The following is a 26,373-nucleotide window of genomic DNA, read 5'->3' on the forward strand; positions in this document are numbered from 1 at the left end:
GCTATCCCTCTGTAAGGCATTCCAGACCCCACGCCAGCTTCCTGCTGTGGGTACTCCCCTGTTCTAGTCACATTCTCTCAGAGTGTGGCCTAGTTAATTTTCCCAGACCAGGAACATTTCCTTCTTATTGCCCACTTGAAACTAGGCTGAGTTCCTGTTGCGGAAGCTGGAAGCTCCTTCACCCAGAGCTCAGTACTAACCAGGCCTTGTCCCTGATAGTCTATCACAAATATTCTAAAAACATTGACTCATGTGACAGCCACCTGCTCCCCCCTTCCGCAAAGAGATAAATATGAACATTTCCTCCTATTGACTTGAACCTTTTCCCAGATACAGGTAATCCTCACTCTCACCCCCCACCACCAGTAATTCATCCCTACTGAACTTTCACTTTCATAGCTCACCGGGAGAGCCACTGGGACCAGTTCGATTCATCTTCTGCAAGCTCACTTCCTTTGTTTTTGGCTCAGAGGCCTAGCTCTGTCTCCATATCTTCTAGTAAGCTTTCCTACCAACCCCCTTAGTTCCTAGGATGCTCCCCAACTCACTGTCTTCATCTGTGGTTTTTTTTTTTTTTTTTTTTTTTTTTTAAAAAAAAAAAAAAAAAAAAAAAAAAAGAGGACGATACCTCCTGGTCTGGGGCTTCTCTTTCTGTTGGGCTAATTATTTTATCTTGTACTATCTATAGGGGTTGACATCGGCTCATGTTTCTGCTCTGCACCAAAACCCAGAGAATCAGAGCTGAGTCATAGCTGCACCTGTGCATTCAGGCACAGGTTTTGGCAGTATGCCAATCAAAAAATGTTTCAGCCCCGAGGGCAAGGATGTGAACCCAGCAAATGGCTGCTGCCCACATGGAACTTATAGTCTATCAAGGGGCTTGGGGAGACATTGTATGTGAAGGGAAAAGTAGTCAGGAGAAAAGAAGCAGGCACAGCTTAGACTCAGGGATGGACGATCCTTTTACATTGTGACAGATGCTGACATCTTTAAAGTTCATGTATACGTTTTTTAAAAAATTTCAAAAAATAATCTCATAATGTTTTAAGTAATTTTACAATTTTATGTTGGGCGGCATTCATAGTGGGTCACACGCAGCCTATGGACCACAGGTCGGGTACATCTGGGAGGGGTGCTTGCTGTTTTAGGTGTTCTTAAGAAATTTGTATGTTGTGTTTATTCTCGCTGATGCTCAGTGCAGAGGGCGCTGGTTTTATTGAACTGGTGACACGGTTACTTAGTCCCACTGATTCCTTGTCAGTGTGGCCCATCCCAGGAAGCTGGTTATAGGGCACAGTGCTTTCTGTCAAACCAGGGTGGGTCCTCCCATCATCAGTAGACATATGACTGGGAAAGGGGTGTGTGTGTGTGTGTGTGTGTGTGTGTGTGTAGCTCAGTACAGGAGCCCTCTTCTTTGTTTTTGAGACAGGCCTGGAACTCACCAAGTAGGCTGGGCTGACTGGCCAGTGAGCCCCAGAGATCCTCCTATTTCTACCTTTCTGGTGCTGGAGGTGCTGGGGTTATAAGCATAGGCCATCATGGCTGACCTCTTTATGTGGGTTCTGGGGATTCAAACTCAGGTCCTCACACCTGTGTGGCAAGCACTTTACTGACTGAACTATCTCTCCTGTTCCTGAAGACAGATTTTAATGGCAGCCGAGGTAAGGCATTTTTAGAGGTGAGATCTGTTTCCCACCTGTATCTTAGTCCCATGGTCACATGGAACTGCCAGTCACCATCTTTCTCCTGTCCTTTAAGTTCTTGTGTGATGGAAGTTCCCTGTTGGCAGTGTCTTGTATGTAGAGAGCTCTGCTTTGGTGCTAAAGGGTCTGAATCCTCTTTCTAATTCTTCTAGCCTCCAGGAAAGGACAAGATCCCTGAACCTGGCCGTCAGAGAAGTCACTGCTCAGGTAAACTCCATCCTGCTCCTGTTTATTCTGACCTGATTTCCTGTGTTAATCACATTGTGCTTGGGCTCTGGAAGAAACAGAGTTTGTGGAACCATTTCACAGGCATAACTGAGAAGAAGAGCTGGGGAGGGGCTGCATGTCTCCTCTGCATGGACCACTGACCCTGGCCTCAGAGGGGGCTGTCAGTCTGGGGACTGGGAATGGACCGTGTTGAATGCCTTTGTTTAAAATGCTCTTAGAGCTGGGCATAGCAGCTCACACCTGCAATCTCAGCATCCCAGAAGCTGAAGTAGGAGGATTAAGGGTTAATGCCAGCCTGGGCTACATAGTAAGATGCTGTCATAAACAAATGAATGAATAACCAAAGGTTTTTAGGATGGAAGTAATTTGAAAAATTAATGCCTTCTCCTCCTAAAAGGTCATTGGTCAGGTTTCTCAGAAATGGAAATGATATATTGGATGAAGGCTTTGGGTTTTTTAAAACAGTTTTTTGTGGAGTTTAGAATAATTTTTGCTTATATTATTTGCTGTCTGAAATAGTTACTTTTCTTGTTACTGTGACAAAATGCCTGACAAATGCAGCTTAAGGAGGAAGGGTTTATTTTGGCTCACAGTTTGAGGGTGCAGACCATCATGACAGGGAAGACATGGCTACAGGAGTGAGAGGCAGCTGTTCACCTGTAGACAGTCAGGAAGCAGAGAGGTGAGTGTTGGTGTTCAGCTCCCTTTCTCCTTTTTAAAATTCAGTCTGGGACACCCACCTCCATTTTAGGGTAGTTCTTTGTAACTCATTAACCTAGTCTAGACACTCCCTTACAGTCATGCCCAGAGATTTTTCTCCTGGGTGGTGTGGGCTCCTGCCAACAATCAACATTGGCCCTCACAGTGTTTATACTTCCATAGCCAGTCCCTGTCCTATGAAGCAGCAGGATACAGCCTCAGTATTCCCCAAGTCCACTGAGTGCCACTGTCCAGGTCCTAGAAGTTGAACTGAACAGAACCCTCCCTTGTGGTCATGTCTGACTGAGCTGTAGGACCAGATTCTCGGGGGGTTGTCTCCAGGTGCTGTGATAGAGCCCTGGTCCTGAACCCTCCTCCATCCCTGGGAGTCAGGGAGGTTCCGAGATGGTTGAGATGTAGAAATAACAGTTGTAGAGTAGAGCTTCCAACTTGGGAGGAGTATCACTCTGTTTTCATGACCAGAAAAAAGAAGGCTTAGGGGCTGGGAGATGGCTCAGTCAGTAAAGTGCTTGCTATGTAAGCATGAGGACCAGAGTTCAATCCCCAGAATCTGGGTAAAAAAATAGGTGGGCATTGTGGCACACACTTATAATCCCAGCACTGGGCGGTGATCTAGGAAGATCTCTAGGGCTCACTGGCCAGCCAGCCTAGCTGAATCAGCGAGCTCCAGGTTCAGTGAAAGACTCTGTCTCAAAATGTAAGGGAGAACGACTAAGGAAGACACTCAAAGGTGGATTCTGGCCTCCACATGAGCACTCACATCTACACACAAACACACGGACATGTTCATATACATACACCACACAGGAGGAGGAGGGATGAGAGGAAGAGGAGGAGAAGGAGGAGGAAGAGAAGGGAAGGAAAGCCTGGATGTTTATTGGGAAACCTGCAGTGTGTCTTGTGGTCCCTACACCTAGGCCAGTGCTGGCATGAGTTGTTGGCAATATGCCCATGGTTGTTCTGGCCTTTTTCTCAGTGTTTCTTTGCCTCAGTCATTTCCAAAGCTGACACCTGACAGTGTTGTTCTGACCATGAGGCCATTAGTTTCTTGGGTTCCTGTCAGCAACTAGTAGTATCCATAAGATGACATGGGCCCAGAGACCCAGGAATGCTTGAAATCTACCTGAGAGCTTCCTGGGCTGCTTACCCAGAGGAGAGGAATAGGTTACATCTCTTGCTTTGCTGGGCAGGAGGTCCTCCTTCATAGACTCCAAGGGTAGTGGGTTCATCCAAATGCTGTGAGGGCTGGGCTTTGTCTTTGTGTAATTGGTCTTCCATAGCAAAGCACAGAGGTTGGGTGGCTTGTAAATAGCAGCTCTGGAGGCTGGAGGCAGAGTCCAGGTGCCATCGTGGCTGACTTCTAGTGGGGACCTCTCCTGGGCCACAGATGGCAGACAACTTGCTGCATCCTCACAGGATGAAAATACAGCAGAAGGACTCTGAGGTGTGGTTATGATGATGACTATTGTGTGTGAATGTGTGTGTGTGTAAGTGCATGTTGGGGATGTAAGTATGTGAGTGTGTGTGAGTATGTAAGTGTGAGTGTGTATGTGAGTGTGTGTCAGTGTATGCTGGAAGACAACCTCAGGTGTTCTGGAGCAAAGCCAGCCTACACTGACTGGCCAGCAAGCTCCAGGGATCCGCCAGTCTCCACTTCCCTAATGCTGAGATCACAAGTGTACACAGCAGCACCTGACTTTTTACATGGGTGCTGGGGATCTGGTTCAGCTCTCCATGCTTACAAAGCAAGCCTTTTACTGATTGAATCATCCCCCATCCCCAGGGGTCCCCTTTATAAGGGCTTTTACACATTCATGAGGTTCTATCTTCAGGACTTGTTAATCTCTTGAAAAGCCCAACCCATAACCCCCATTACACCAGGGCTGCAGGTTTCGGTGTATGAATTTTATGGGGATGCAAGCATTCAAACCACCACTCATTGCACCCCTACGACATTTAGAGACAACTTATAATTATTTTGCCTTCCATCAAATTAAAGACTTCATGCCTCAGATTTTAAAATGTAAATGTAAAACTACCACTTGATAATGAGTTCCTCAGGGGCTAATTTTATTTGTAAATAAGGAAGCCTTGAAGATTTTCCTGGGGTGGGTATGTGTGTTTCAGCACATATATGAAAGCATAGGAGGTTGTGTGAGGCAGAAACAATGGGTCATGTAGCATGCCGAACTGTAACCCTAACCCTGACTCTAACCCTAGCTGTAGCTCTTGTAGACTGGCAGGTCACCATGAGACAAGTGGCTCAGCCCCACAGTTTCTTTTCTTTAGTGAGTTACACACACACACACACACACACACACACACACACACACACACACACACACCCTCACACCCCTGATATTTTCAGAGCGAGGTGGAACCTTCTCTGCACTCGTTACATCCCTCGACTCTCCTGAGTTACCCAAACCAAAGGTAATTAAGGGATAAATGAGATGGAAATAGTCGGAAATAATTGGGATATCTGGAGATTGCTGGCTATTACATTACATCCAGCAGAGACCGAAAGAATGTGCATTGCAATTTAATAAGAAAATTTAGAAAGGTTGTTTCATATTAATAGCGAAGTTTGAAGGATGGACTCTTTCAGCAAAGGAGAAACTGACCAAATTGGGATTAAGAGACACTGTTAACTAAAATCAGAAATATTAGATGCGGATTGATAAGACCCAAGAACTCTGACTGGTGTTATAGAATTAACTGACATGTCTTTGGACTTTCAAAGACAGTTTTAGACATATAGGATGGGAGGATGGGATGGGTTGGGGCCAGGCTTGGACCACTGAGCCAATGGAGACTCAGAGTTTGCAGGAAGGTATTCTGGATATCTTCCTTTTTGATCTCAGTCTGATATCTTGATGAGTCTCAGAACCCCTGAAAGAATCTTGAGATTAATGATTTTGGACTTGTGGATACACAGCTCTGCTGATTCAGTCTTAGATGCTGACAGACTACCTGTGGGCTTTTTAAAGGGAGGTTGGAAAAATCTCAACCATTGAGGGAAAACCCCTGTGGTCCTCAGAGAAACAGTGGAGTCCTTTGAGGACTGGGTGAGGTCTGCTTTGATTTTAAAAATAACCTCTGTTTGATCTGAGATAAGCAAAATATTTAAAGTGGGCTTTTCCTTCAAGATGTAGATTGCTCTGGAGAAATGGAATCTCCTATCATCTATGGACTCTGAATCTAAGTATATTACTTTTAGTTTTTGAACGGGATCCCAGATTTTTGGTCATTAAAGAATCATGCTTGGAGGTCACATTCTTTGTGGGTTTCCTCCTAAATGCCCACATACTTTTATCCTTACAAAATCCATGCTGTGTGCTTTTGGTGAACTGGAGATGTGTACAGGTAGCTCATGAATCTGAGTACAGATAACAGATGAAAATGAGCCTTAAAGAAAAGAAAAAAAAGTGTGATGTTTCAGCCACAGACAACATAAACGGTAACCTAAAGGCATTTGGAGAAAGAGGGTAAAGTTAAAGATTTTCGTTATTTTTGAAACTCGAAGAAAAACATAGGATGTAGTTGCAGAGTCCCAGCGAAATGCCTGATAAACCCTGCAAGTCTCTGTCGGTGACTTATCTATTTTTCAAATCTGCTCTTCTGGTTTCTCTGGAGAGTATCTTCTAGCAATTAAATTTAACAGGCTGCTCTCTGACCTTGAGCTCAAAAGCCACATCTTAATTGACTGCCTACTGTGTGCCAGGGATATTAAAGTCCCTGTTCATGGAGGAGCTTGTATCCTAGTAGAGAGGAGAAAATGGAAGAATGAAACTGTATCACTTGAGTGTAAGAATTATAGATCACTGACTTTCTAACGAGATATGGTTTCTCTGGCACCCAGGTCAAAGGTGTTATATAAGATGGATGGGGTTTCTCATTTACAGATAGAAGACAAGAAGTCAGGGGTGGGGGTGGGGGATGGGGGGTAGGAGTGGTTGGGTGAGGGGAGGAGGTCTGAATAGAATCAAAATTTATTGTATGAAATTCTTGAATCAATAAAGTTTCTCTTAAAAACAAACAAACCCAAACCCAAACCCAAACCCAAACCCAAACTGTGTCAGATGCAGAGGAAGCTAGAGAAGAGGGCAGGGGGAAGGGGAGGGAGGGAGGGGCTATTTGGGGCCAGAAGTCAGCGAGGACTTTCTTCCCTGAGCTGGCACGGGACAGACAGACCAGAGAGTCTGAGGGAGCTAAGCCTTCTGGGGCTGGAGTGCTCCAGGCAGGGGTAGAGTGAAGGCTAAGGCAGATTTGATACAGTTACTTCAGCTCCTGGCTGCTCTCTGTGGGTCTGCCCACACCAGCCTATGTGAGCTCTCCCACAGAGCCTCTCTCCCCTGCGTGATGGATGGATCGGCACGGGTTATTTCTCCCCTCCTTTCTTATCTCTTCCTCCCTTCCTTCCTCCCCTCTCCTCCTCTCCGCTCCTCCCCTCCTTTGCTCTCTTCTCCCTTCTCTTCCCCCTCCCCTCCCCTCTTCCCCCTCCCTCTCTTTCCCCCTTCTTCTCCGCCCTCCCTTCTTTGCTGCCCCCTTCCCTGGCTTCCTGAAGCACCCTCTTCCTCTCACTCTCTGGCATCCCACCGAGCCATTTACAAACCCAGAATCCTCAGGCAGTTTCCTCACTGTCCTCTGTGGGTTGCCGTGGACACTGATTCCTGACATTTCTCCCTGTAGCTGTGCTCAAGCGAGAGACTGTGCAGCTCTCTGAGGAGGAGACTCAGTGACCTTGACACCAGGCTGCCTGTCTTGCTGGAAGCCAAGATGCTGGCTGTATCAGGTAACTGACAAGACACTCCTTTTTTCCTCACTGATTAGCACCTGGAGCCCAACTAGGCCAGGTGGTACAAGCCTGTCCCAGCCACTTGGGAAGCTGAGGGAGGAGGATCACAAGTTCAAGGCCTGGACCACAGAGTGAATTCTAAGTTCACCTATATGATTTACAGATATTCTGTCTCAAAATAAAAAGTTAAAGGGGAGCTGGGGAAGAAGCTCAAAGGTAGAGCACTTGACTGGCACGTGCGAGGCCCTGGGTGCAATCCTAGCAGCACACATACACATCACAAACAATTGCACACATATATGCGTTCAGAGACACACACATACCACAAACACATGCACACACACATATACACACATCTGCCACCTAACACATACATATATACACATTAACACATACACACATATGCACGATACACCACAATCACACACATATACACACACAAACACACACGTACATATACATACAAGCACATATATGCACAATACACCAGAAACACGCACATATAAATACACATATACCACACGTACTACTATACATATATCATAAATACACATGCACATACCCACATATACCATACACACATACACACGGATACATATACACCCTCACATACACAGACATACACACACCACAAACATACATACATATATCTCACTCATACACACATATACCCCTCACACATACACATATACACATACACATAAACCACACACACACACAGGTACACACATACACCATACACACACTATACACACATACACACATATACATACACCACACACATGCTTACACATACATCACACACACATACACATACATACACCACACACACATGCACAATGTGGCCGTTGTGGTACCACAGCTGTTCTGACCAAAGCCTGCACTCTGCCAGCACTAACAAGCCAGGCTCAGCCGTCCGGCCTCAATAGCAGACACGTCATAGCGAAAAGCAAAGAAAGGAGATTTACTCACTGTGGACGCTGCAAACAAAGAGGCCCAGTGACACCCAAGTCCATCTCTCGGTCCTGACAAGAGGATTGGGTTTAAGTAGAGGCAGGAGCATGCATAGCTGAGCGGTCCTGGTCCAGCTGTGGCCCCACCCATCACTGACCATCACTGACTCAGCTCCAGTCTCTCCTGCAAGGTGGTCTGACAAGTGTCAGCACTGTGTGAGATCTCTTCCTGGACAAAGAGGCCCAGTGACACCCAAGTCCATCTCTCGGTCCTGACAAGAGGATTGGGTTTAAGTAGAGGCAGGAGCATGCATAGCTGAGCGGTCCTGGTCCAGCTGTGGCCCCACCCATCACTGACCATCACTGACTCAGCTCCAGTCTCTCCTGCAAGGTGGTCTGACAAGTGTCAGCACTGTGTGAGATCTCTTCCTGGGAGACAGGCTCTCCTCAGGCTTTTCCTTCCCCAGCCTGAGGCTCATGAGGATTCTCTTGTGAGATGAGCTGATAGACTCATTTTAAAAGATGGTAGTGGGACTGGGGGGGTAGGTCTGTTGGTGAAGTGTTTGTCATATAACCATAAGGACCTGAGCTCCAGCCCTGGAACCTACATAAAGAACTGCATGATAGCGTGCACTTGTGGGTTTTTTTTTTTTCTACTTTCTTTTCTTTTTTGAGATAAGGTCTCCCTGTAGCCCCAGCTGGCCTGGACCATGACATGTAAACTAGGTAATCTCACAGAGATCTGCTTGCCTCAGCTTCCCCAGTGCTAGAATTAAAGATGTGCATGCCCCCATGCGCAGCTCACTTGTTTGTTTAAAATTTTTGTTAATTCTTTTGGGAATTTCTTACCATGTATTTTGATCATGTTCACACCCGCAAACTCCTCCCAGGCACACCCCCTCTTCTCTACCCACCCACTCAATTTTGTGTCCTTTTAAAAAACCCATCTAATTTGTGCTGCCCATACTCATGGGTGTATGGCCATCCAGTAGATCATGGCTGACCTACTAGGGGCCACACTCTTAAAGAAAACTGACTCTTCTCTCCACCAGCTATGCACTTATAACTCCAGTACTGAGAGGCTGAGGCAGGTGAATTCTGGAGCTCCATAGCTTAACTTATTTGATGAGCTCCAGGCCAGTAAGTGATGTTGCCTCAAATTTTAAAAAGTTGGATAGTGCTCCTGGGGAACGACATCCAAGGTTGATCTCTGGCCTCCGTACCCATGTGCACACTTCTTCTCATGTACCCACACACACACTCACACCCCCTACTTGAACATAAACACACACACATGCACACACACACACACACACACACACACACTCACACACACCTCTTCAAAATGAAACCTAGTCTCAGAACTTGGTGATATCTCAGTCGGTCTCATCCTCTGTACACCTGGAGCCCTTAAGGGATGGGTTTCTCCTTCATCAGTAGCTTGGAAACATGGGTCCCTGTAAACAATATCCTACTTTCTCATTTGAATAGTGCTTTCAAGCATTCCTCAGTATTTGATCTGATGTTTGTCATCAGCATCAGGCAGGTGGGAGGGAGACAGATTCCAGTGGGGAGAGGGTGAGCAAGGTGCTGGGGATTGCCCTAGCAAGTTCAATTAGTTCAGCAATGGCAGACTGGTGGCCAGAGTCCAGACTTCCTGCATGTGCTGGATGGCTCTTTAGCACAGTTATGTAAACGGCGGCCTCGAAGAGGTCTCTGAGATATATAGGTTGGATGAATGTGCAGCCCATCAGCTTCAGAGGAATCATAAAATTTAAGGGGAAGGTATAATAATTACACGTATGGGCCTTCAATGATGTTTTAAGAAGGAGCGCGGTGTCTGGCAGTGTCTGCTCCTCACATCATTAAACACTAATGTTGCAGCTAATGAGCCACTTGGTCCCTGGCGCAGCCAGGCATGGCATTTACAACCTTAAAACATGGTGGGTGAGCGTGCGGCCTGCCTTGTAACTGCCTCCCATGTCACTTATGTGGAGTTATGGCCCCATTTGCAGAGAGAGGAAAAAAAAAAGAAGATCGAACATAGTCTTGTTTCTGAGTTAGGGATTTTGGCTTTCTTAATCAATATATCTTCCCTTGGAGAACAGGTGGATGAGCCTCTGTGGAGCCCAAGGGAAGAGAGCTGTAATTCAGACAGCAGAAATTTCTGGCTCCGATACCAGTAATCTGCTTTTAGAATTCCAGGGAAGGTTCTTAAGTTGGATTATTGCAGACAGCCCTTGGTTTTTCAGTATTAGTTTTTTGGTCGGCTGAGAAAACTGGAGAGAACTCAGTGGTTGGAGGGTGACTCTGGTTAACTTAAGTGGGGAGTAAATCAGTTTCTTATCAGGCTCTTTGGTTAAGTGGACCTGTCCCTTGTGGGGTGGCTGTCCCAGTGGGGTGGCTGTCCTCAGGGGGTTGTGCTGGTAGGAGGGAGATGCCCCTCTTCATGGCTTCTGGATGTAATGCTATTTCTGCTTCCCTTTTCAGTACTCAGAATGGTCAGTCTCTGCTTCATTAGACAAAGGAGTAGCCACAGTAGTAAAAAAATGCCTTCTTCATCTTGGGCTGCTGGAGCCCAAGGCAGTGTTCTTGGGATTCTAAGAAGCCCTGCTAGGTGCAGACATCGTAGGGTGTCCTGGAGATCCTGAGCTGGCCTTCTGTCTGTCTGTAAGACTCCATGCTTCTGTCTGGTTTAAAGACCCTCCGGATCCCACTGGCAGCCTGAGGCCCTTTCTCAGCTTAAGAACTACTGCCATCTGTAGAGGCCAGGAATAGAGTCTTATTTCCAGACCCAGAGAGCTCTAGCTCCTTTTATATTTAGCAGTTTATCCTCATTCATCTCTGTTCCTCTGTATTCTATCACAGGCAGGGACAAGAAGCCACAGCGAACTTCCATAGTCTGCTTGAAAATGCCTTTGTTGACCTGACCGAGTGACTGGGAACCCTTCCCTATCACCTTAGATGACAACTGAGTGACTATATTACAAGAATTTTCTTTCCTCCAACTCTAAATATTTCCCCTACTTTCCTTTTAGCTTTATTATAATAAAGACCAATTGGCTCTTACTTGCAATGATAGAATCAAGCAATGTCTCATTTTATATAAAGAATAAATGTCCTGAAATAATGCAGAGGTTTGGCTTTACAAGCAGAAAAGGAGCTGAGGGAGGGGTGGGGTGGATGACTCAGTCAGTAAAGCACTTGCCTTGAAGACTGGTTTCTCAAGTTTACTCTCAGAATTCTTGTAAAAATGCAGGGTGTGTTGGCGAGCGCTTGTAATCCCCGCACTGGGAAAGCAGAGACAGGCAGACCCCTGGGCCTCCCTGGCCAGCTAGCCTAGACTAGAGAGAGACCCTGTCTCAAGGGAAGAAGACAGTTCCTGAAGATGGCACCCAATCTTGTACTCTGGCTTCCACATGCACATGCATACATATATGCACATGTGACATACATACATGTATATACATGTGACATGCACATTGTTCTCATGTGCTTTCTATTGCTGTGATATAACATCAACCAAAACCAACTTGGGGAGGAAAGATTTATTTCATCTTATAGCTTGCAGTCCATCATGGACAGGAGCCAGGGTGGGAACTCAAGGCAGGAACCTGGAGGCTGAAGCAGAGACCATGGAGGAATGCTACTTACTGGCTTACTCCTCTGGCCTGTGCTCAGCCTGTTTTCTTGCACAAGACCACCTGCCCAGGGGTGGCATTGCTCACAACGGGCTGGGCCTTCCCATATCACTTAACAATTACGAAAATGTGTCACAGACATTCCCACAGGCCAGTCCAATAGAGGAAACTCCCACGCTGAGGTTCCTTCTTCCTAAGTATATCAACAGCCAAAGCCAACCATGACATTTGGCTTTCAGGTTTCAGTTCATCATCAAGGGAGGCCAAGGCAGGAACCTGGAGGTAGGAACCAAAGCAGAGACCATGGAGGAACACTGCTTACTGGCTTACTCCTCTGGCCTGTGCTCAGCCTGTTTTCTTATACAACCCAGGACCACCTGTATCTCTCTGCATATTGGCTGGCACTGTTAGGGTCAGGATTGGCTGTTTTCCTTTACCCCGATTTAAAATTTTTTTATTATTTCCATTTTATGTGTATGAGTGTATTGCCTACATGTGTGTAACTGTACCCATGTTGTGCAATGCCCTCGGAGGTCAGAGGATGTCAGATTCCCCCAGAGCTGGAGTTACAGATGGCTGTTAGTCACCATGTGAGTGCTGAGAATCCAACCTGGGTCCCCTGCAAGAACAGCCAGTGCTCTTAAAGGCGGATCCATCTCTCCAGCCTGTCCCTTGACTTCTTAGAAGGTCAAGTGCACAATGTAGGTTCTGTCTGGTGCCCTGGATCTTCGGCGTGATTCACCCCACTTGGGTTACTCTGTTGGGCACACTGTAAGAGCTCCATTCAAACCAAAGTCCTCCTAAGAGGTGTGTTTGAGGCCCATTAGGCCTCTTCCTATGATTTGGACCCAAGGCCAATGCCTCGAGGCTGTGGATTCTGCAATAGCCCCCACCTCAGCACTGCGGGCTTTCATTACCAATGATCAGAAACAAACCATTTCAGGACACAGTGGTTGAAAACATCACCAAATACTTATTTTGACTATGTAGCTTCAGCTTGGGTAGTGCTTGTGGGGGCCAGCCAGGTGCTCTACTGGAGCAAGAGACTGTGCTTTCTTTTTTAAGATTAGTCTCACGATATAGCTCAGGTTGACATGGAACTTGCCATCCTCCTACCTCAGCCTCCTGAATACTGAGATTTCAGGCCTGTGTCACCACACCTAGCTAGAATAAACTTTTTACACAGATGTTTTTCCCAGATACTTATTTAGCTTATGTGTATGAGTGTTTCTCTGCACGAATGTATGTATACCACATGTGTACAGTACCCACAGAGGCCAGAAGAGGGTGTTGGAACTCATAGAATTAGGTTTTATGGATGGTTGTGGGCCACAGTGTAGATGCTGGGAACCAAATCTTGGTCCTCTGAAAAAGCAGCCAATGCTTATAACTGCTTCTGAGCCATCTTTCCAACCCAGCCACAGCTATTTTAACAAATATGTGAAGATCCATATTCAACTGTTTCACTAATGAACAGGCTGGCCCTGGCAAAGGCTGGTAGTTTCACATACATTTTCCCTAGGGACGATGGGGGTCACCGTTCCCTATGGGACTTCCTCCAGGGTTGGCACTGACTTTCTGAATCTTTGTCACCAGGCTCAGCAGTTTAGAGAGCTGTGCCAAGCATGGCTAATCTCAGGGCTCAACTGTGAGGTCGAAACCTGTGTAAAATATTACAGGGGGCACTGTAGTCATTTGTGATGGTCCCAGCTTTGATATTACTTGCCTCTTCAGGAATTAACCTTCATTGTCTCCATGTAAAATACTCGCTTCTCCCAGCATGTGTGTTCCCAAGCATTGGGGTCAAGGAAAGGCTCAGGCTCAATAAACAGTCTGTCTGTGTGGTGTTGTTTTAAAAGACCCAACCACCAATGACTGCAGGAGTTGGAGGAAGCATTTCCAGCAAACCTGAAGACTACTGTGTCTGTCCTCTCCTCCAGTTCCTTCTCAGAGGTCTTTTCCTTCTGAAGCATTGTAAGAGAAGCTGTCCGGCATCTCTGGGGGCGCAGTTGGTGCCACCTACTTTTCATTGATGCTCTTGCTTCATAAGTGGCCCTGCAGAAAGGTTGAGAATCCCTATGCCCAGTCTCAGTAGGAGCACATGACCTCAGTCCCTAGCTGTAGCTCTGTGGGTGCCTTTGCAAGCTCCTCAGAGCATAGAGCCCCTCCAGGTTTTTTGTGGCATGCCCCAGGGCACCTCTACCCAGCTGCTGACTCAGCCACTGTTCAAGGTGGAAAACTCCCATCTGGAAGAAGTTTCTGATTGAAACTCAACTCTTGCAGTCATCTAGCCTATTTCCCTGAGGCAGCATTAAAACTTGGTTTCTTTTTCCTAAATGGATGTAAACTTATCAACTTGGCATTTGGGGAGCTGGGATTTGGTCCAGGCTACGATTCTGTATCATTCTAACCTCCACCCCAGTCACTGTGTCTTATACCTACCCTCTGCTCCAGCTGGAATTCCTATCTCTTCTTTAGGGACTTTTCTGTCTGTCCTCATGAAACTCACCTCCACCTCCCCTTTGAAGCAATCTCTTTGACTCTCCAAACGCACGTTTGCCTATTCCTCTCTCTCTCTCTCTCTCTCTCTCTCTCTCTCTCTCTTTCTCTCTCTCTCTCTCTCTCTCTCTCTCTCTCTCTGTGTGTGTGTGTGTGTGTGTAGATGTGTATATAGGGTGTGCATGCAGCGTTCATATGCCTGTAGAGAGGCCAGAGGTCAACCTTGGGCATTGTTCTTGAGGTGATGTTTGCCATTGTTTTGGAGACAAGGTCCCTCATTGCCCTAGAACTTGCCAGTAGCTTAGACTCCGCCTGTCCCTGCCTCCCTAGTGCTGGGAGTATAACTGCTCAACATCCTGCTCAGCTTTTTTTTTTTTCTTTAAAGCATGGATTCTAAGAGTCGAACTCTTCTCCTTATGCTTGTAAGGCAAGCACTTTACCAACAGAGCTATCTCCCCAGACCTGTATTTACCTCTTCACTATGATGTACCCCACTTCCTGGAGGACCGGGCCACTGCTTAGTTCTCTCTTGTGTTACTTCGTTGCCTGGACAGTAATAGACAGAGAGTCCATCATGGGATCAGAAACCACAGATTTCAGTGACAGAATGACACATGCCAGGTGTTCAGAATGCGCCTAAAGTGGGCAAACATCTGCACCATTTAGACCAGTTTGAAATCTGCCTGTTAAATTACAATAAAGAAGTAACCAGCACAGTGTTTACTGTGGTAATTAAGTGGTATTTAAGAGGACAGGCTCTGGAGAGATGTCTGGGGTGGAGACGTGCCCCATGGCTTTTTCCTGTGTGACCTTCAGCAAGATACAGAATCCTTTAGATTTTAGCTTTCTCTGCTGCAAAGTAGAGATAACAACATGATTTCAGGGAACATAAAAAAGCACCTGCATTTTATACACTACAAAGAAGGAAACACTGCTGTCAGCTGCACAATGATACAATGCTTTTGGCTTATAATTTTCATTTTGTATTTACTGAGAGAGTTCTTTCAGATGTGTTTAGGCTCAAAAAGGATCACATGCCTTTCCTTAAAAAGGAAAAGAAATTGGTTGGTAAAGGTTTTCCTCAAACACCTTCATCTTCATCATCAAAGGCTTCTGAGACACTTGTGGGTGTCAAGCTTTGAGGTGGCCGTTTAGACACACAGCAGTCCTCTCTGCCATCAGAGCAACTGGGGTAAGGCGTTTTCCTCCAGGAATGAATAGCTGACTTCTGAAGGACTTTCTGTCAGGCTCCTGACATCAGGCTTTGAGACTGTTTGTTTGCTTGTTTATTTGTTTGTTTGTTTGTTTGTTTGTTTGGGATTTTTGGTGTGTGTGCATGTGCGTGTGCATGCAGGTACACAAACGCATGCGTGTGGAAGCCAGGGGTCAGCCTCAGATGCTGCTCCTCAGGAACTGTCCACATTTTGTTTTTGACACTGGGACTTGGGGCTTGACAATTAGGCCGAGCTGCCTGGCTGGTGAGCCTCAGAGGTCCTCTGGGTACAGGGCTTACAGGCTTGTCAGCACATCCAGCTTTCTCCTTGTGTGCTGGGCATGGAACTCAGGTCCTTGTGCTTGTGCACTTGAGCTGTCTCCCCAGCCCTCGTAGCTGCTGACCTATAGAATTTTATTTGTTTTCCATTCTTTGGCAATTTCATGCATGTATATATTTTGATCATATTCATCCCCCTCCGTACCCTTTCCTATCCCCCCTTCTCCCTCTCAGCTCTTCTTTCTCATGATATGGCCTCATCCTACTTCATGTCTTCACGTCTTTTTTTTTTTTAAGGATCCTCTGAGTAAGAATTTTATTTGTTTTCCATTCTTTGGCAATTTCATGCATGTATATATTTTGATCATATTCATCCCCCTCTGTACCCTTTCCTATCCCCCCTTCTCCCTCTCAGCTCTTCTTTCTCGTGATATGGCCTCATCCTACTTCATGTCTTCACGTCTTTTTTTTTTTTTTTAAGGATCCTCTGAGTTCAGCTAGGGTTTGTTGCATAAGCATGGATGTGTGGTTATGCACTGGAGCATGGGAAGCTCAACAAAGGTTACGCCCTTGAAGAGAAATGGCTTTCCCTTCCCATTTACTGTCAATAGCTCTGCACTTAAGGGTGGGGCCTCATGAGCTCCTCCCCCATCCATGCTGAAGAGCTAATTGGCGTGATCCTGTGGTGACCTTGCGCAGGTAACCACAATGACTGTGAGTTCCTGAGTGCAGGTACCATGTCATGTGCAGAGGACAGCGTTTCACAGCTCCCCTCCCAACCTCTGACTCTGACATTCTCTCTGCCCCGTCTTTCTCCATGAGTCTTATGGTAGGGGGTGATATAGATGCCTGGTTTAGCATGCTTCAATCTTTCAATGCATGTTCTTTCCTGATCTTACATCCATATCAACCCATAACAGGTTAACCTTAGAACATGTGTAATACCTGGTGGCCACAGGCATCCACTAAGGACAATTGCTTCCTCACTTTCTCCTGGCCCCTGGGTGCTGGAAGACACGCCCTGTCTCAGGTATTACAGTGTCAAAAACTGATGCATCTTAGAGTGAACAGTTCAAGGACTAACCTTTCTTCTAAGGTATGAAATTAAAGGAAAGAAGGCTTATAGCTAATTCAGTGACTATGGCTGAATAAATTTTAAATTAAAAAAAATTTTATCTGTGTGTTTTGCCTGAATGTATTTAAGCACATCACATGTGTACTCGTGTACAGTGTCTGCAGAGGCCCAAAGAGGGTGTCAAATCCTCTGGAACTGGAGTTATAGACAGTCGTTAACTGGCATGTAGGTGCTGGGACCTGAACCTAGGTCCTCAGCAAGGGCAAGTGCTCTTAAATGCTGAGCCATCCCTCCAGCCCCAAATGTGAGTGCTTTAGATGGATGCTTTCAGTCCTCTGTGTACACCTATACGCAGAATTGTTGGACTGTAGGGTAGGGGTGTGCTTAACTTTAGGACCGACTGGAAGAACTGTTCTCTGTAGGGTTATACCTTGTTGCATGTTTGGGAGTTGGGTAATTTCACACCCCTGCCCGTGTTGATGTTGTCAGCTTAGCTGCTTTCAACCATTTAAATGGACTGGGGAGGACTCTGGCTTTTATTTGCACTTCCTAGTGACTAATATTGTCAAACACATTTTCATATGTTCATTGGCCATCTGCTTATGGTACTTTGTAAAAGGCCTGGTGCGTCTTTTGTCTGTTTTCAATGGTGTTATTTGTCCAATTGTGGAACTGTGTCCCTTGTCAGATAACTGCAGCCAGTGTCTTTTCCAGTCTGACATAACTCTCTCTCCCTGTCTCTCTCTCCCCTCCCCTCTCCTGTTCCTCTCCCTCCCCCTCCCTCTCTTCTGTCCCCTCCTTCTTCCTTTTCTCTCTGTTTTTCTCTCCTCTTCCCTTCTCTTTCCTCTTCTTTTTTCTTTTCTTTCCCTTTGATAGTCTTATATAATCCAGGCTGGCCTCAAACTTGCCATGTAGCCGAGGCTCACCTTGAACTTCTGATCCACCTGCTTCTACCTCCCAGATACTAAGATTACTGGTCAAGGTCAACCTTCTAGCTTGCCTGCTGATCTTCCTTTGATAATCAGAAGCTTATAATCTCAATGAAGTCAGGTTTTCAGGGTTTTTCTTTTATCGTTGGTGGTTTGTGTCCTCCACAATGCTTTTGCCAACTCCAAAGTCAGTAAGTTGATCGTTCTAATTTCCTTCTGGTAGCTTTATTGTTTTAACTTCACTGTGTCCATAATTCCTCTCTCCTGTATTTTGTGTGTGTTGGAGGAATGACTCCGGGTTTCTCTCATGAATGACCATTCATTTCAGTGCCATTTGTGGAGGTATTTGTTTCCTCACTGACTTGCTTTGCACTCTGGCTGCAAACCAGTTGTCTCTATGGGAACACACCTACTTTAGGATCTCCTGTTCTGTTCCATCCACCGATGTACCTGTCAACTTTCCTGTGCATATCATCCTGATATATGGCAGTGATTATTCCAGTCTTGAAATATAGGCTGTTTGCTCTGGCTTATCTAGACCTTTGTCTTTTGTTTTACATTTTAGAACATGTGCCTGTCTATTTCTACCAAAGGGCCTCATGAAATTTTGATTGGAATCGTATTAAATCTACGAATCGTTCTGGGGAAAATGGAAGCCTCAGGAATACTAAGTTTTCCAATGGACGCTTATGGCTTACCTCTGTAATTATTTAAGTCTTACTTCGTCTTGGTGGGTTTCCAAAAACTGCTTTCACTGTGGTGAGCAGGCTTCTTTAAAGTCATCCTTAAGTATCTTCAGTCTTAAAATATCTATAAATTATATTTTAGAAAGTTCATCTTGCAGGGGTCTGCTGCCTCTGTGTAGACACATGATTGATTTTCATAGAGTGACCTCATGCTCTGCAACCTCACTGCACTTGGCATGCCGAGGTTTTCATTCAGTGCTTTGTAGCATTTCTTGTTTATGTGTCCAGCCACCTGCAGTTTACGCAGCCACCTGCCTGCGATTCAGGTGTTATTGCAATCATATTTCATAGCATGTTTATGCCAGATGTGCTTATTTTCTTGTTCTGCACCATGCAGTTTGAGAAGCGGGGCACAAGGGTTTGTATTTAGCTCCAGGCTAACCACAAGGCCCAGTTCCTCTCCACCCTGCTGGGCTCTGCCAGCCCTTGGACATTTGGGTATTGAGTGGAGTGATACCTAGGGCTTTCCTAAGTCCCACTGGACATCTTTATGTCATTTTCAGAGGTTCTGAACTTGCCAGTGGAATCCCTCTAGGCATGCCCAACCTTTTGACATTGCAATATGATGCTGTCATCTACAAAGTTCACACTTGAGAACCTCACAGTTCAGTCACAAAGAATTCCAACATGGATGAGGGAGGGGCCCCGAGACCCCACCCCTATAGGAGGAGCTATTATTGCCAGCTGATGGCTGCTGAGGGAGATGGAGTTACTGTCCTTTGGGAATGTGTCTGCTAGTAGGTTGCCCAGGGCCCAGTAGATGGCCGCTGTGCTGGATAGCTTTAGTGTCAACTTGACACACCTGGGTTGAGGGAGCCTCAATTGGGGAATTGCCTTCATTGAACTGGCCTGTGGCCATGTATGTGGGGCATCTTCTTCATTGATGAGTAATGCGGGAGGGCCGAGCCCACTGTGGGTGGTGCCACCCCTGGGCAGGTGGGCCTGTGTTGCATAAGAAAGCAGGCTGAGCAGGGGCCAGGAGAGCAAGCCAGTAAGCAGCGTTCCTCCATGGCCTGTGTTCCAGCTCTTGCCTCCAGGTTCCTGCCCTGAGTTCCTACCTTGAGCTCCCTGCTGAACTGTGACCTGGGAGATGTAAGACAAATAAACCCATCCCCCCCCAAGTTGGTAGTGGTCAGAGTGTTTTGTCACAGCAATGGAGAAACAAACTAGGATAGCCGCATACCTGTGTGCATATGAGGGGCACTAACTGGACTCAGAATTATTAATAACAATGAAAAAGGACATGAATTCAAGAGAAAGGCAAGGTGGGGGGCACCAGGGAGATTTGGAGGGAGGTAGTGGTGGATGGATATGATCAATATACATTGTATAAAAATATGAAAGTTTTGGGGGCTGGAGAGATGGCTCAGAACTGGCTGCTCTTGCAGAGGACCTGGGTTCAGTTTCCAGCACCCACATGGCGGCTAACAATCGTCCTTTATTCCAGTTCCAGGGAATCTGATGCCCTTTTCTGATCTCTGGAAGCATCGTATGACATGAGTGCACTTACATACATGCAGGCAATATACTCATACTCCTAAAATAATAATAAATATATATTTTAAATTATGAAACTTTCAAAGAAAATTTTAAAAATCACAAGATAGCCTTGTAATGTTTTAGGTAAGTTTACAATTTTGTTTGGGCCCTCACGTATAGTTATTCTGGGTGGCATGTGGCCCATAGGCCACAGGTTGACACATCTGCCTAGGACAGATATAATAAAATTAAAGTGTTAAAGAGAAAGGAGGTTTTCTAGGAAGTTGGATAGCCTTCCTGCCTCCTCCACAGGGCACTGTGGGAAAATCTGTCCTGTCCTGAGAGCTACTGCCCTTTGCTTCCACCGCTGGTGCATGACAGCTGCTTGTTCCCTCCATGGGTGTGTTGTCAGCAAGCCCCTTTCCCCCCTCTCCCACTCTGCTGCAGGGAGCCACTTCTGCACAGCCAAGGAGCTCTCAGAGGAGATCTGGGCACTGTCGTCGGAGCGGGAAGGGCTGGAGGTGCTCCTGGGCAAGCTGCTGGCACTCAGCTCCAGGACCATCAGGAGGCTGGGGAGTGTCAAAGAGGACTACAGCAGGTGCAGAAGGGACCTGGCCCTCCAGGAGGCCACCCACAGTAAGTAGCACTGCCGTAGCCTGGTGGCAAGTTAGTGATGGCATTATTGTGTCCTGTGGCCAGGTTGCCTCACTGTGATGATCATAGAACACACAGCCTGTTTGTGGGAGACATATGGCAAGAGGCTTGGCTAATGGGGTGGAATTACCCATCAACTTTAGTTATGTGTTCATGTGACTCCTTTTTCTGAGCCCTCCCCATTCTCTGTTCTGTGTTGCTGATGGACTTGGAGGACTGTGGAGCTTCCTTCCCATGTGCAGGCATCTTCTTCTTTCCCTGGGCTCAGGTTCTGGGATACGGGGATGCAGGTCACAGGCTGACTCTGGGAAGTTAAGAAGGGGCCAGGGCTCCTCTGGGCATGTGTCCTCTGAGGGTTCTCCCTCAGAGAGGGATGGGAGTGACTCTGGTGCCACCATGCATAGGTGCTGGCATGTCAGAAGAGCTGTGTTCACTATGAGAACTGAGGCCACCTGAGGGCTGTACGTGAGAGTCTCCAGAGATGCTGCTCTAGTCCACATGGAGCAGTGGAAAAAGTTCTTAAAAAGTGGGGGAATTTCTCATGATGCAGTTCCTAAAATTCAGAGTAACATCGAAAAAGGCAGTATCAAATGGAAAGTTTAACAGATTCTGGAAACTCTTTCTTCACAAGTAAAATGATAATAGCAACATATCTTTCAAGCAGACTAGATACCTGGGTTAGTGTGAGGAGACCTCCCCAGGATGTGTGTGTATGTGTTCACTTTAGTGTATGTATTCTGGTATGTGCATTCATGTGTGTATGTGTGTATATATGTGTACATATGCCACCATGTATATGAGAGTACAAATACAAATGTATGTGTGTTCATGCATACACACATATGCACATACATGTGTATATGTGTATATGTTTATGTATGTGTAATGGGTATGTCTATATGTATACGTATGGGTATAGGTGTATGTGGTATGTGTCTGTATATGTATATATTTATTGCATGTGTAGTGTGAAAGTATGTATAGTGTATATATGTGTATGGTATTTGTGTATGTATGTATGTGTGGTATATCTGTGTTTATATGTATGTGTGTGGTCTATGTGTATATGTGTGTGTTTGTATATATGCATATGTGGGTGTGTGTGTTTGTATGTATATGTGCATATGTGTTTATGTTTGTATGTATATGAGCATATGTGTGTATGTGTCTGTGTGCATTTCCTTTCCTCCTAGGAACTAGAAGGTGCTAGGGGGGCAGAGCTCATATTTAGCCTATCATGATCTTTAAATAAAAGTCATTTACTAGGAAAAGTTTTTAGAATGCGTGACTTGGGGAGCCCTGTTTACTAAGCATGCTGTCTGACAATGAGTCAGAAAAGGACAAGAGCGTTAGAGCCAGGTTTGAGACAGGGATCTTTGGGCATGTTCCATAAATCCATGTCTGGAAAGGTTGGTGTTTAAAGCCCCAACAAAGAGCCATAAACTGCTGGCAGAGTTAGACCTGTCCTTTTGGGATTAACTAACTTGGTTTTAAAGTTCTACCCAGTTGTATGGGCTATAGTTTCTTTGGTGTTTGAATCAGAAAGTGTGGTCAGTGGTCATGGGCCCTCTGCAATGAACCTGAGCTGCTGACAGCTCATGGCTGATTGGGGTTTCCGTTCATTCTTTTATTTTCTGTTTTTAAAGATTTTACTTTTATTTTTAATTGTGTGCGTGTGTGTGTGTGTGTGTGTGTGTGTGTGTGTGTGTACATGAGTGCAGGGCTAACAGAAGTCAGAAAAGGGTGTCAAATACCCTGGAGTTACAGCTGGTTGTTAGCCTCATATGGGTGCTGGGAACTGAACCCAGGTCCTCTGTAAGAGCAGCAAGAGTTCTTAACCAATGAACCATCTCTCCAGCCCCTCTTTTTTCCCTCTTTTTTTTGTCTTTTTGAGACAGGGTCTCCCTGTAGCCCCAGATGTCCTGGAACTCACTATGTAGATCAAGCTGGCCTTGAACTCACTGAGATCCACCTGCCTCTGCCTCCCGAGTGCTGGGATTAAAGGCGTGCACCACCACACCCAGCTTCCCAGCCCCTCTTTTTTTCTCTCTCTAAATCATATGCTTCTATGGCAATGGTGTCAGCATACACAAGTCCCATGCAAACTCAGGCAGACAAAAACCCAGCATAGAAGTGGGGAAATGAACAGCAGATCCCAATCTTACCTGAAGAAATAGTGGCAAATGATTACTGCTAGGTGAGGGAGAGCTGATCTTCTTAAAACAAGGGTCTCTAGATAGGCTGACTAGACCTCAGTGGATGGACTTGCACTGGGGAATGTCTGGGGACAATGACTTGACACAGTGGGCCTTAACACTGATGACAGAGTATATGGGTTCCAGTGGGACAGGGGCTATGGTTGGGTGCCGGTGGGGATGGGGGTATAAAAATGATTAAGATTGAGATATTCTAGATGAAATACACAAAAATTCAATAAAAACAAATTTAAAAATGTATTGTTTTGTGGGTACACTGAGGCCAGAGGACAGCTTGTAGCGTTTGTTCTCTTTCCACTTTTCTGTGGGTTCTAGGTCTCAAACTCAGGTCTCCAGGCTTGCATAACGAACTCCTTTACCTGTTGAGCCATCTCATTGGCCCTTCCTTTGATTCCTAAAGGCCAAACTTTCTTTTTGTCAAATATGCAACCCAACCCAAGGCTGTGTGTGGAGTAACAGGTCTCAGGGCACCCAGGACCTGCAAACTTGCTCACTGGATTGTGAGGACTGAACACAATGGGTCTCAGGTGAACTTTGCTGGTTATATTTTCAAATGTTATGAACAAGATCAACAGAAATGCCTCATGGTGTCATCAGGCCATTTTCACACGAAATAGGGAATAGATTATATCTAAGAATAGAGAAGATGTAAACAGATTCAAGCAAATGTAGCTCAAGGATATTTTCATTTGAATAGTTGAGCTCTTGAAAGCCATTAATATCTCTCTTCTTTTGTAAAAAGCACTGTGCAGTATTTTCTGAATCTCATCATTGTCACTCACTAAGTACTTCCAAGATGATGAATAAAACATAAACAAATGGAACGGGAGATTGTTGCAGGAATGACTCTAAACTGCAGATGGCTCATTACCGAGGCGTAGGCCCTCTTCACGCTTCATGCTGGGATTGTGCTGGGTCAGCCACCCTCTCCCTGTGTATTGGCTCACATGTGCTGCAGACTGAAGCTGCTTTTTAACCAGACTGAGGAGATGAGGCTTTGGGTGATGCAAATTAATAATCCATTTGTAAGAGTATGGGTAACAGCAACAACAAAAACATAAAAATGATTCCTAGGGGCTGGGGAGATAGCTCAGTGTTCAAGGGCATGTACTGGTCTTGCAGAGGACCAGAGTTTGGTTCCTAGCACTCAAACTGGGCAGCTCCCCATTACCTATAACGCCAGCTCCAGAGGGATCTGAAACCTTTAGACTCTGTGGGCACCTGCACTCACATGCACATAGCCACATACAGATACACATACAAACACATAATAGAATAAATCTTTAAAAAAGAAAAATAAAATGAATTCCTGAGTTAATTGAAGCTTTACCTATTGGAATATAATAAAGCTAGGCCGGAGTCTATGCCCAGCTGTTTTTGGATCTTAAGAGTCAACAATTCAGAGGGAGCTCTGCGTTCAAGTTCATGTCCAGCTTGGGAAAGAAGGAACTGGGGAATCTGTGTGTTGCTTAAGCAGGGATGTACCATGACTCTCTTTAGAGTTAAAGTATCTTGTGATAAAACTAGGGAATGGGCAATATATAGCATTATGTTTGTGTGCATGCATGTATGTTCAGGCATGTGTACATGTGTTTGTAGACCAGAGGTCAACCTTTCCTGTAGTTTCTCAGGTACTATCTACCTTTTTTTCCCTTTATTTTTTTGAGACAGGTTCTCTGACCTGGATCTTACCGATTTGGCGAGGCTGGCTTGCCAGCAAGCCTCAGTGATCTTTCTTTCGATTCTGCCTCCTCACAGCGGGGATTACAAGTGTATGCCACCATACCCAACCTTTTGTGTGGGTTCTGGGCTTTGAACTCAGATCCTCGTGTTTGGAAGGCAAGCACTTTAATGACTGAGCTATCGCTCTATCCTAGCATAAAGCATTAAAAAAACCAATTTAATATCTAATAACAGTTGCAAGGGGGAAAGACAGCATCAGGATGAGCATCCCTGAAACTCAGGGATCTGGAGTCTCCTATTTTCTTCTTCTGATCCCCTTATTAGGTGATATTTAGAGCCATACAGAGAGAGATGCCAAATCCAGGCCGAAGGCACAAGGACCGAAGAGAGCACAGCTGTCCCCTTTAAATGCCCTTGTAGGACTCTTCTGTGCCTCTCCCGTGGCCACAAGCCTATGAACTTGACCTCGGCACATGGTGACAGCCAGTTGTAAGGGTTCTGGGAGCTGCCTAACCTTAGGCAACCATGTGCTCCACTGAGGTTTCTGTTTCTATAGACAAAAGTGAGCTTTTCTGACCCTGGGATCAATTAGCAGTGTCATTCACACAGAGAGCTCTTATTGATAGGAAATATCTGAAGGCCATCAGAGGTGGACCTGCCTCTCTTCATGGTGGTATCATTGTGTCAGATCCTGGCTAGCTCCTGAGTCCACCGAGGAGGGATCACCGCCTTTAAGTTTCACTGGGTTGTCTCAGGAGCCACACAGTGGCCTTTACAACAGCAAGCAGTCAACTCACTTGCTGGGCTGGATTATTGATGTGACCTGTCAGTTTTCTTGTCCTCAGTATGACGAGATTGCCTGTTCAATGTAATGACCAGGTTGACTGTCTTTCAGATGATGGAGTAGTCTGAGTGGTCTATTTATTGCTTTGTTTTTGAGACAGGGTCTCATGTGCCTCAGGCTGGCCTTGAACCTGCTATGTAGTCAAGAATGACTGTGAACTCTTTTTAAAATATTTTATCTGTTTGTTTTATTTTATGTGTATGAGTGTTTTGCCTGCATGTATGTAAGTGCAGTTCCCTTCAAGGGTGTCAGATCCCCTGGAACTGAAGTTATGAATGGTTGTTAGCCAACATGTGGGTATTGGAACCAAATCTGGGTCCTCTGCAATAGCAGCCAATGCTTTTAACCACTAAGCCATCTCTCCACCCAATCATGAACTCTTGATCTTCCTGCATCTACCATGCCAGGGCTGGGCTAAAATGAATTGCCACACTTGGTTTATGTAGTGCTGGAATCAAACCCAGGGCTTTGTGCATTCAAGGTCAGTACTCTACCAACTAAGCTGCATCCTCAACCCTGGGTTGTATATTCATCTTGGAGTGATGAAGCAATGGGATGTTAGGAAAGGGACAGAAACATGTCAGCCTTAAGGGCAAAGGGAGACAGACATCACCAGAGCCACTGACTCCACAGGCTTCTGTTACAGTGACACACGTGTGTAAAGAGAGGAGGAAGGTGTGATTTGGTTCTGCAGGTGTTCTAAGACTTTAGGG

General features: G+C 45.8%; 1 protein-coding gene across 1 annotated transcript in view; it reads left to right on the plus strand.

The window, feature by feature from the left end:
- Disc1 (DISC1 scaffold protein) overlaps positions 1-26,373 on the plus strand; it is a 253,803-nt gene that overhangs the window by 90,158 nt on the left and 137,272 nt on the right. Inside the window, exons 7-9 of the mRNA XM_008845824.2 lie at positions 1,856-1,910; positions 7,344-7,446; positions 20,711-20,899. Of these exons, the coding sequence (XP_008844046.2) occupies positions 1,856-1,910; positions 7,344-7,446; positions 20,711-20,899 (347 nt within the window). The remainder of the gene's footprint in view (positions 1-1,855; positions 1,911-7,343; positions 7,447-20,710; positions 20,900-26,373) is intronic.

Source organism: Nannospalax galili, unplaced genomic scaffold (genome assembly GCF_000622305.1).
Source record: "Nannospalax galili isolate Female #2095 unplaced genomic scaffold, S.galili_v1.0 scaffold702, whole genome shotgun sequence".
Classification (NCBI taxonomy): domain Eukaryota; kingdom Metazoa; phylum Chordata; class Mammalia; order Rodentia; family Spalacidae; genus Nannospalax; species Nannospalax galili.